Source organism: Macrosteles quadrilineatus, unplaced genomic scaffold (assembly GCF_028750875.1).
Source record: "Macrosteles quadrilineatus isolate MER2022 unplaced genomic scaffold, UCM_ALF_1.0 Scaffold_4__1_contigs__length_99947679, whole genome shotgun sequence".
Taxonomy (NCBI): Eukaryota; Metazoa; Arthropoda; class Insecta; order Hemiptera; family Cicadellidae; genus Macrosteles; species Macrosteles quadrilineatus.
This window is the reverse complement of record NW_026542597.1, coordinates 25,069,040-25,081,717: the sequence shown is the minus strand read 5'-3', so window position 1 is coordinate 25,081,717 and position 12,678 is coordinate 25,069,040. Positions and strand designations below refer to the sequence as shown.

The following is a 12,678-nucleotide window of genomic DNA, read 5'->3' as shown; positions in this document are numbered from 1 at the left end:
TGGGACCACATCCGGGTCCTGATGGCTGAGGAAGTCCCCCAGCTTCGCCCGCACGTCCAAGAACAATTGAAGAACACTACTTTTAAGTCTATGTAGCTTAGGCTTATACCCACAGTGCATGGCCAATGAGTATATGCTCCAACAAGGAGCAGGAGCTCACGAATAACTAGTCACCACAGCCATCCACTCTTTGACTTGCTAGACAGAGCCAGCCGACCAGCGTTCAGACGGAACGCCTAAATATATCTTCTTAGCTCTACGGAAAATCTAGCCAAACTCATTAACTCATTTTGGCCTTTCAATAAGTTATGTCATGTCAGGAAACTAGGTATTATCTTTGACTATTAATACACTATTCATTATAATAGACAAAACATAGTATACGTGTTTGTTAGACTATGATATTATCAATGGTATCATCATAGGGAGTATGTTTAGTCTATCCTATTATTGTGAAATAAACAAATTCCTTTTCCTACTGTTATATTATTTGCATGGTATTTTGGGGTAATGGATGTCTCCTGCCAGCCTCCACAAATTGCCAGATGTTATTAAATAATGACTAGTTAAAATATATGTATTTGTAATAGTATTGACGTAATTATTTGTGCCCGGCTTCCTATTCCGCTGGCCTTGCTGCTTGCTGGATTCAGCAGAACAACTTGCTCGGTCAGCCTGGATCCTGGATCAAAGTAAAAAACAAAAACAAATAGTGTAGTGTAGACCTAAATTGACCTGATCGTTATCTGTCATTTTGTGTTTATGTAGTCTTAGATTGAATATATTTAGGTTAATTAATATTATGTTTCATAGTAAGTGTGGAGAAAATATTAAATTAAGCAACGATAACAAAACCGCCACTAGAAATTCCGCAGAGTTTAATTATGGCTTAGCCCTTGTATTTAGTAGTGAACCATTACTGGATGATGAATTGTTTGAAGTAAGGATTGACAAGAAGGTTAGTGAATTATTATTGTTGTTTAATTTACAATAAACATTTACTATAAACTAACAAACATTTGTTTTATAGCCTAAATTAAGAAATTTGCATCAGATCAGGTTTATAAAACATGTGGAAACAGTTAAAATCTGTGATTTCATATTGGCTTTTCGCTAATATTAGGTTGGTAGACTAGGCCTAGTAGCCTAAAGTTATTTGCTTGTTAGGCCTAGCTTCCTCCTACTGAACTACTTAACTGACGACAGTGAATGCCTATGATTGTTTTATTCCATAATATTTAATTTGATGGATATAAGTTATTTGGATCTAGTTTAGGCCTATTCGATTTCAAGCTTAAGATACACAACTATCTTAGGCTTAAAAAGTTAAAGTTTGTGTTTGTCAAATTTGTTCACGACATTTAACTTAGGGTTCTTCAATTTACAAATTAGGCTTAGGCTACCTGAGGCCCTACATCGTTGAGTAATCCAATACTCGCTGGTGATAAGAAAGATGCAATCCTGAATAATTTGTTTTCGATGCCCTCTGAAGAGGTTGTCGTTATATGGGCTCGATGTTAATTTATGAGACAGTGGCGTAACAGAAGGGCCCATAATGCGGGGGGGGGGGGGGGGCAGGAGCTGAGGGGGCCCGCGAACCGGTGTGCGGGGAACGGTTAGCAGAGAGGCCTATGGGACAAGTGGGGCCAAAAAATTGGCACTCATTCTTATTTAAATGTATTATCAATCATTCAATAGTTGTATTGAACAAGTAATAACATTAATGTCATTAATAAATATGTTATTATCTGTTATCATTTAATATCGTTAGGCCTCTTCATCAGTGATAAAGAACTAGGGTAACAAATTAAATGTGTTATAACGTGGGTCTTTGATTATTATGCAATCTTACTTTCGTCACCGAGAAATATTTTACTTCTCGGTGATTTCGTACACTGCTTATGTCGTCTGCAAACATATTGAAACATTAAGTTACTTTGGAGCCTGGAGTCTGGCTGGGGCTTTTAATCATGTATTATTTTATATTTTAGTTTTGCCCTAATATCGATGGTATTTTCAATTTTGTTACAATATACTGCTACTCTACTGGCTGTGTTTGTTAGCCCCTTATCTTACTGCATGGAACCATCCTTAAAGAAAACTGCACTTGAAGATATTCTATCAACCTTCAATGTCCTCAGACTACAGCTTCCACCAACAAGGACTACTAGCATCTCGTCCACCTCCATAGACATGTGCTGCGTCTCTAACCATCTCAAGAATAATGTTAATGTCGGGGTTATACACACTGGTATATCGGACCACAGTGGCCAAATATGTGAACTGGGCCTCAGTGTCAACAGTGTAAAGCCATATTCAACTGTTGGTAGAGTCATCAACCCGAATAACATGGACTGTTTGAGGACACTACTTGCAGCTCAGGACTGGCAAGACGTTATGCAAAGCAACCTTGTTGAAGTGGCGTTTGACCACTTCCTGGTCATAATTACCATGGCTCTCAACGCTTCATGTCCACTCAAACTGTCAAGAGCAAACCGACGCAATCCCATCAAGCACGTTTTTAATGAAGAAGCGGCCAAACTGAAAGACACCTTCCTTCAGGCCCAGGAAACCTACATTAAGACAGGGAGAGAAGAGGACAGGCGGACTGCCAACCACTTTAAGAAGGTCTATGACTTATTTCTAAGAGACTTGAGACGAGAGACTACAGCAAACTATATCAATCAGTCTAACTGCAAATCAAAGGCAGTTTGGAGGGTCATAAATAGTGAAAGAAGGTCTAAGCTACAAGATAACACGGAAATTAAATACTTGACGCTTCAAGAAGGCAGCAGAGTGGAGGATCCTTCAGAGCTTGCCAATGCGTTCAACTCATACTTTACATCAATAGCTGATGAAACATTGAACAACAGCCAGGCCGGGAGATCAAGTAACCTAAAGACTAATTTGCCAGATATTACACACGCATTAAAAGATCTAATACCCACGACTGAGAAGGAACTGCGAAAGGTTGTTGGCACAATGAAAAGTAAGAACTCTTCAGGGCTGGATGGATATTCATCCAAGATGGTGAAGCACTGCTTGTCCGAGCTAATGAAACCCTTACTCCATGTTGTCAACCTGAGCCTTGCCAGTGGATGCTTCCCCAGTAAACTGAAGACCACTAAGGTGATACCACTACATAAAAAGGGAAATAAACATGAGCTTGGGAACTTCCGCACTATTTCCTTGGTATCTACCTTCTCGAAGATTATTGAGAAAGTTATACTCACCCGAATCGAAGACCACCTGGCAAGGAACAGCATCGACCTATTAAATCAACACGGCTTCCGAAAGAAGAAATCAACTTTGACGGCCCTTGTGGACTAAAAAAATTGGAAAGACTAGGTTTTCAGGATGGGACATTATCTTGGTTTGCAAGTTATCTGAGAGGACGTGAACAGCTTGTTGAAGTTAGGCAAAAGACCAATGGAAAGCTATCCTACTCCAGATCGTCTTTGCTCCCTATCTGTAGAGGTGTGCCACAGGGCTCAGTTTTGGGACCTGTCCTCTTCACACTGTTCACACTTGACCTTCCTGCACACACAGAGAACTTTGGAAGAGCAATAATGTATGCTTACGATACTGTTTTATTATCTTCCAGTCACAGTATAGAAGATCTTGAGGTAACTTCGTTCATCTCCTTGGAACTAGCTATTGAATACTGCTCTGGAAATGATCTCGTATTCAACGAGACTAAAACTAGGCAACTCAACATGGGAAAGGAAAAAGACAAAATATCAGAACTTCCAAACATTTCATCTGTTGAATCCGTTAAACACCTTGGAATAATATTAGACTCCAATCTCAGATGGGACGAGCACATCGACAGCCTCTGCCAGAAATTAAGCAGCAGTATATATGCTTTAAGACGCGTTAAAGCCATTAGCACATATGATGCAGTAAAAACCGCCTATTTTGCTTTTCTGGACAGCCACATTAAATATGGAATAGCTCTTTGGGGTGCCACTGCCGGGAAAAACCTGCAACGTGTGTTAGTTCTGCAGAAAGAGGCTGTTCGTGTTATGGCGGACTTAAAATGGAGGGCGAGTTGCAGACAAGCTTTTGTAGACCTAAAGATATTAACACTAATAAATACTTACATACTTGAAGTTGTCACCATGGCCTGCAAATCAAGATTACCACGGAATGATAATGTTCACCAGCACTTTACCCGGCATGCCTGTAATTTTAATCTACCTACACACCACAGTAGAAGATATGAGGGTAAGCCTTCTTACATCGGAGCCAAATTTTTCAACCATCTGCCAGCTGAAATCAAGAGTTCCAGTCCTGAGAAGCTGAAGACAGTACTCCGGGATTGGCTGCACCACCATCCTTTCTAGGGCGTTGGAGAGTTCTTGGACTGGCAAGCTGAAGCTCTGTAGATCAATTACCGGTATTCTAAAAGACACTCTCGAAAGAAGTTTCTGTAATATATTTGACGCAATTTTCAATCTTAACGATTTGTAAATAAAGATCTCTCTCTCTCTCTCTCTCTCTCTCTCTCTTATTTTACCTCAAAATCAAGCAATAATAATCACATTTGTTGTAAGTTAAACGCTTAAAATCCATACGAAGATAAAATTAAAAAAAATTCAATAGGGTATCTTAGCCTGTGATAAAAGTATGTCAATCTATTAAATCAACCAACTTTTAGTGTATGAGTTAATTATAACCAAAGATTAAACCAATCTTTGATTAAACTAACCTAATAAATTAAAACTATATAGGCATATTGTTAGTCTACATTTGCTCAGGTTTTAGTTTGTTTTTCTTGTTGTCAAGATTTTTCTGTTAAGTAATAATCATATGTCCCATTGCATGTTTGGCTTGACCCTTAAATATTAGTAACATTGAATATTTATTGTAAACATAATATTGTAAATTGGTTTGTTTGGACCGTTGGAAGCAAAAATAAATAAATAAATAAATACTTTAATACTTTACTTTGAAATGGAGACCAAACCAATGTAGGTATTTTAAGCCAAGAATCAATGGAGATGAGTGTAGGATGAGTGGCCCAAACCTTTTAGTTTTGAAAGGGACTAAGGCCGAAATATTCCTTAGACACAGCTGTTAATTAATAGCCAATACAGCCAAAGTCAACTAAGCGGCCTACAGTTTATAGGTGAATTCGAACCACATTTTTGCCTTGTAACGAATTAGTCTTAACTATCAGGGTAATAAAAATGGATGACACGTGTGATAAATTAAATGTAAAACCTCCTTGATATAAACATTCTGATACGATGGAAAATAAGGTTTTTTTTATTTGATTTCAAAACTATTTACACACCGATATTGATATAATGATGTAGTGATGTAACATTTTCATCAAACCACAACTGAAATACTTAACACACCCTTTTATGGAACATAACCCATAATTTATTTACCACTCACTTTTTATGATTTAAAATCTGTTTTATCATTGTATCGGTGGTTCAAAAATAACTCTGGGGGGAGGGGGAGGGCGTTTCACTATGTTGTATCGGTGGTCTAAAAATAACTCAATGAGAGGGGGGCCCAAAAAATAAGTTTGCAGGGGAGCCCGTCAAAATTTTTTACGCCACTGTTATGAGAAGTCGACTTACTACCCACTAACTAGCTATAACTTAAGTGTAACGATTATTCATGATATTGTTCACATTTTTATGGCAGAAACCTCTTTTTTAAAGAGTTACCGGTATAGGACGTATCCTTCACCTTTAACATAGCCTATTGTCTTCAGCAAGATTATGGATATGAGACTTTGAAGTACGTGGCAGGCCTAATATATCTTTTTAATCAACCGGTATCAAAATATAATCTGAAATAAGACACGTTTGTTTAAATCCATAAAACAAATGGAGTAACTTGGCTTACGGTATATCTAAAGTGTAGCCTAATGTAAGCCCATTTATGAATTACTGTGCCAAGTAAGATAGCCTAACTGGAAAATATTTTATTTTGCAACAGCCTGAAGTTAACTTTAGTCAAAAATTCACGCTGGGTGAAAAACCTGACTTTTTTGGTTTTACTCTAAAAATCAACATTTAAGTTAGGCTAGAACTTTTAAGATTGTTACGAGTTTGAGGATTCAAGAGTTTTTTTGTTCCAAGAAACAGGACTTTGCTAATATGATCAATAGGTGGGTTAGGCATAATTTTACTGCCCTAGGGTGCTAGTCACAAGCCCGGGCTTTTTTCACAGTATTTCAGGCTAGATCTAGGGGTTGCGGCATTATCACTTAGATAAAATCCTTTGGTGATTTTTCACCATTAGGCATAATAGAATGTTACCAGTCACCTACCCAACTTACACCATACACCTTGATTGGGTTAGATGACCTAATAATTTATTGTTGTGTAATTTAAGTAAGTATACAATTAAGTAAGTATTGTTTTCAGATATATTCCTGGAATGGCAGCTTGGAGATAGGGGTGACTTGTTGCAACCCTGAGACTGTGTCTTTGCCTGCAAGTGCCATTGATCTTCGGAACAACACTTGGGTAATCACATTAAATATTAAGTATTCAATATTGAATTTCACATACTTCAAGTAATTAGGTGATGAACCTTGATTTGTTGGTAGGCATACCCTACTATTGTTTGATCAATAAATCTTAAATTTATGGTTAGGCCTATGTAAAATGCTGACATTTCAACTCAACAAATCAACTTAGCCATTTTAGCATATAACATAAGAGTAAAATCAATATTTTTCTATCCTAAAGTAAATATTAAGTAATGTAGGCCTACTTTTAATAATCATGAAATACGAGTATTTCCAATTTGCTCAATTTAAGAGACATCACAATTATGATTGGACTATGTACAGGTTATGATTATGATTGGATAATCATAACCTGACCTTGGAATTATGATTGGACACATTGCAGGTGCTGTCCGGTGATTCTGTCCTGAAAGATGGAGTTCCCAGCGTCGAGGTTTACGGCCTTGACCTGGACAAAGCTATGGAGGGCGACAGAATCGGAGTCATGCGAACATCACAGGTAGGGTGCTAGTTCCATATCAGTAGACTATAAATCTTTTGTAATAAACTTACTGCGCTAAGAAAGTAGAGCATGGTTGCAGTAAGTGATGCTCACCAAACAATCTGAAGATTTGATGTCAAGGAAAATATATTATGGTAGTTGTTTTGTGATTGTGGTAAACAAAACTGGCCCCAGCAGCTCCTTGATCATTGGGGTTTTTGTAATAGATCTGTATAAAAAAATCTACTGATCTTAGTCAGTAACAAGACATCATTTCACACATAATTTACCTGAAATATGCGCCCTGTAGTATGAGTCGCAGTCAGATTGGCACCACGACAGATTGGCACCATGGTGTTTTAGCACCCGGCGTCACATTGGAACCTCGTTGACATGAGGCCATGAAATATCACCCCACGTCAGCTTGGCACCACGACAGATTGGCACCACCCCTTTCTAGAGGTTCCAATCTGTCGTGTACTGTTACGACTGATTGGCACCTCTGCGGCCGCCGTCAGCTTGGCACCGCTACAGATTGGCACCGCCCCTTTCTCGAGGTTCCAATCTGTCGTGTACTGTTACGACTGATTGGCACCTCTGCAGCCGCCGTCAGCTAGTCACCACGACAGTTTGGTACCACCCATTTTATTTATTTAACCACAAGACCAAACACCAAAGCTACCTTAGTAAACCATTTATTCACCAATAGTTATATGTTTGCTGCTTTTAGCAGAGTTAAACTTCAGGGTGATACAAATTATTTATTGAAAATAACGTCAACAGAAGCAAACAAAAAGCTTTTTTACACAAAAGATATGGCGTACAGGGATATCTATTCTGACAAATAGATAATAAAATACTTGAAATAATTTGTTTTACATTTGAGCGCTTTAGGGACTTAAGTCCCTACAAGCCTACAAGCCACTAGTATACATAATATACGTAAGCCGATTCTTTGCGTCAAAATTGTGGGCGAGTGGGAAGTTGTAGAACGACGGGAGAGGGCTCAAATTAAAGGTCTCGTTCTCGTGACGGCGGGAAAAATAGTGAAATTCCCTCAACTTTAACACAAAATTAGATATAACGTAGAATGTTCTCCATGAGAATAGCATTATAAGCCATTTAATGCTGATTTTTGTTTACTTTAATACAGCTGATTGTGATTTATCATTAAGCCAGTAAGCAATATTACATTTGCATTACTCATTTGCCAGTCCATTCTGCATTTTATTCATATCAACGGTCAAGCAATGTACTGTATACTAAATAGTGAATGATCATACTATAATATTATAAATGTGAAAGTTTGTGTGTTTGTTTGTTTGAAGTTCAATCACGCAATAACCACTGGACGGATTGGGCTGAAATTTGGCATGACGATAGCTTACATTCCCGATAAACATATAGGCCTATTCTTATCTCAAAAATCCTTTCGAGCTCCGCCCCAGTAGCTCTGTTGTTCCCCATGTTAACCTTATGAGTATTCATATTTAAAAGGAATTAAAAGATTTTAGTCAGCTGTTTCAACTAAAAAAAATTTCTATGATATGCTTATGCTTATTTGCCAACCCCGTACGAAGGACGGGTACTCTGCTAGTACTATTTAAAACCAGGTATAATAATTAAGACTTTTCAGTTATATATTAGAAAGTTGAAATTAATTATTTTACTGTGAAACCTTTCAAATTTGTGAATTTTTAAGCGTATGATAAGTAGTTGAATTTTATTTTTATTTTATCTACTTGCCAACGGACTTACACCAATTTTATAGTTTGATTGAGTTGTAAATTGCTCATTATGGCTAGATAGCCTATCTATATATAATGACACTGAAAGGAATGTCAATTGTAACAATAATAAGAATAAAGTATACATGTGAAAAACATGGACAAAGAACAAACTAAGAGTAACGATAAATAAATGCATAGTTGAATAAATAACTAATAATAAATAGTTTCGATAACTGTTTAATGGAACCCTAACCAGTCGCAAAATATTTAGGAATCAACCTATTATTGATAGAATATGTGTCAATAGGGTCAATCCCACCTTTAGGTTATGTTATTTATTTATTTACTTACATTAATTGTATTTTTTTATGTTGATCAGAAACAAATCTAGGGTTAAGTTTGGTCAATTGGATGCCTTTAGTTTACACTAATTTTGTTAAACCTTTACAAAAGGTGTATACACTTAGAAATAATAACCGGGTCGGGATGCTTTAGTGGTTTTTACCAAGAACTAAGCTTACCTCAACACACCTTTATTTGCCTTTTCATATTTGACGAAGACAATTTCAAAATTTTAATCAGGGAAGCCTATTTATGACCATTATCCACAAGACAAAACACCAACGCTACCTTAGTAAACCAGTATTTGTTCACACACAATTATATGTTTGCTGCATTACAGAGTTAAACCTCTGGAGTGAATAAATTATCTATTGAAAATAACGTCAACAAAAGCAAACGAAGATAAACAAAACACTTGTTTACACTAAAGATATCGTGTACAGGGATATTTATTCTGACACATAAATATAATTCTTACAAAAATTTGTTATTTACATTTGAGCGCTTTAGGGACTTATGCATGTGGTTTAAGTTTATGCATATTGTAATATGTAATATGTACTGTAATATGTGCACTTTTTTATAAAGCTGAATGATCAGTTCAATGATCAGTATGGAAGATAATTAAAAGTTCAACGCGAAATGCTGGAAGACCAAATTAAAATTTTTTACCGCGAAGTACTCTGTAACCTTTCCCGGGAGGCAGCAGGTGTTCAAATAGTTTCAACCCTAGGTATTCCGAAACGGACCTGATGGCATTTCCATTCTTCCTAGGATTGTTGTTGATGGGTTTATGAAAGTATTCTAATTTTCTAAAGAGTTTGTATGTCTACACGAATGACACGATTACGTGCTCGTTCAGCGCGTGCTCGTACGATTCGCGGACCAAGGAGCGCACAATACCTCCTCTAATGGGAGGTCATAAATAAAAACCGTAGGGGTAGGACCAAGGAGCGCAGAGGTACCTTGCGCGCCTCGGTCCTACGCGAGCAAGGAACTAAGTGACTAATCCCCTACTTATACGGATTAAAAGAGACAATGGCTGGTCGACCCTGTGAGTAAATCCCATTAGTCACGCCTCACTGAATACACCACTTAAAAATTAAAGTGTAATGAGTAATTTTGAAACATTAACATTAAGATACTGTATTAAGTATTCGAAGTAGTTATCTTGAAAACAATTTGTTTTTGTCCGACGTTAATCAGCCCATTTTAAATACAGACACACTGCATATTTTTCTAAGTGCAGTTTAATACAAATTAAATATTTAATACTAAATAGTGCGGAACTAAATATGCATTATTTTATTATGATGAAAATCATATTAGATTATGTGAGACAGTTAAACTTGCTCTCTATGATGTACAGTATTTTGTTTTGCAGGTATAGTTTGTATAATTTTAAAATAGCTTTGAAGGCATGACGACTATTGCTTAAAACATGCATGGTTCTACGTAATTTGTCTTGATCCTCTACCGGTGATTCACCCTTCGTCCTACGGAAACACATGGAATTTTCTCTCGTGGTTGAGTTATGATATTGAATGACTCAATACTAGTACCGGACGTTCGTACTATTTAGGAGCAATGCATACCATTCTTGAAACTTATTCTTAAGAACAATATATTATGTTGTGCATTTCCGGCTTAGATGGGTGAGGAGCTTATTGCTGAAAGTGATATTTTTGCCAAATGACAATGTGCCTGGGCTAAATTTACTTCAAAAGTAGTGTATTTTTACATAGGCTTTGTTTAAATTTAAAAATACTTTTTGTATAAGAATAACTTAGGTTTTTCTGAAAGTATGTTGTCGCAGTAGTATATTATTGGAAATATCTTAAATTAAATCGATTGTTTTGTTTCGTTTAGTTTTTTAACTGTAATATTGCCGACATAAAATGTTATCTAATGAAAACCTTTACCCTTAAGTTCCTATAATTATTCATTCCTAAATTATTGGTCAAGCACAAATTCGTTTAATCAGAATTTACTAGGCTATTTCCAAAGTAATGGTTTAAGAATACTTTAGGTAGATGTTATAGCCTCATAATTACTATATTTTAATGATAAATTCAAATAACAATAACCAGCACGTACTCTGGCCGGATAAAAAAGAGTAAACTATAATACAAATTAAGACTGGTTTTAATTCAAGTAGTGTTACCAGTTACGAAGCATTGCAAGCATTTACTACTTCTTTCACCATCTCCTATGTCGTGGACATGTTTCCATCCCTTCTCATAGCATTTCAGTATTTCAATTTCAGATACATATATCTAACTGTTACAAACGGTTTCTAGTTCCCACACTCCACACTGCTCACCTTTACTACTTCCTTCACCACTTCCTACGCCGTGGACCTGTTTCCTTCCCTTCCCATAGCATTTCAGGATTGCAGATACCTTAATCTGATCGTCATTAACAACAGTTCCCACATTCCGGACTGCTCGCCTTTACTACTTCCTTCGCTACTTCCTACGTCGCTGACCTTTTTCTCTCCCTTCCCATAGCATTTTAAGATTGTAGATACCTTAATCTTATCATCATAAACAGTTCCCACACTCCGGACTACTCGCCTTTACTACTTCCTTCGCCCCTTCCTACGTCACGGACCTGTTTCCCTCCCTTCCCATAGCATTTTAGGATTGTAGATACCTTAATCTAATCGCCATAAACAGTTCCCACACTCCGGACTGCTCGTCTTTACTACTACCTTCACCACTTCCTACGTCACGGACCTGCTTCCCTCCCTTCCCATAGAATTTTAGGATCACAAATACCTTAATCTAATGGTCATAAACAGATCGCACACTCCAGACTGTTTGCCTTTACTACTTCTTTCACCACTTCCTACGTCACGGACCTGTTTCCTTATCTTCCCATAGCATTTTAGGATTGCAAATACCTTTTCCATCCTTATGGAACAGCTTTAAGCCACTTTTATTGTTAGTTCTGTCCGGTTTTCTGTAGATGTTGTGTTTTTGCAAGAAACAAATTGCAAACAAAGCACGACATCTACAGAAAACCGGACAGAACTAACAATAAAATTGGCTTAAGCTGTTCCATAAGGATGGGTAATTTTTCATAACAGATCCCACACTCCGCACTCTGCTATCCTTTACCATAGATAAAACATACTCCCTATGCCTTTACGACAATCTCAGAGTAATAAAACAAAACTAGGCCTACAATGTATCGAGTAAGGTTCAGTATAATCTTTGCTCAATAGGAACAAGTGATATCTTTCCTTTTGTACTGTCAATGTAATTTCTAGTATACTGTGGGTAGATGCCTTTATGAACACATGTTACAACTTACAAGTCGTTTGTTTACTTTTTCCTTGTTATTCAATTCAACCAACATGGTTACTTAGCAACCCATAAGACTAATGTTAAAATGTGACTTTCAGTTTCATTTTTCCACGTAATTAGATTTTTGTTGGCAGTTCTAACTGCAGTAAAGTCGATTTTAGGCCAAAAATAAACTATTTACAATTTTTGAAGAAAATCGTCGGAGCCGTTTTCGAGATCTTTCTGCAAGCAAGCAAGCATACATACAAGCAAACATTGCTCGTATTAGAGTATAGGATAATACTAGAGTTTAACATAATTAGCCGAAATAACATG

At 36.9% G+C, this 12,678-nt stretch overlaps 1 protein-coding gene across 1 annotated transcript in view; it reads left to right on the top strand.

Moving 5' to 3' along the window:
• The first annotated feature begins 730 nt into the window (after positions 1-730).
• LOC128991563 (neuralized-like protein 4) overlaps positions 731-12,678 on the top strand; it is a 46,114-nt gene continuing 34,166 nt past the window's right edge. Inside the window, exons 1-3 of the mRNA XM_054414557.1 lie at positions 731-958; positions 6,393-6,494; positions 6,885-6,998. Of these exons, the coding sequence (XP_054270532.1) occupies positions 803-958; positions 6,393-6,494; positions 6,885-6,998 (372 nt within the window). The 5' untranslated portion in view covers positions 731-802. The remainder of the gene's footprint in view (positions 959-6,392; positions 6,495-6,884; positions 6,999-12,678) is intronic.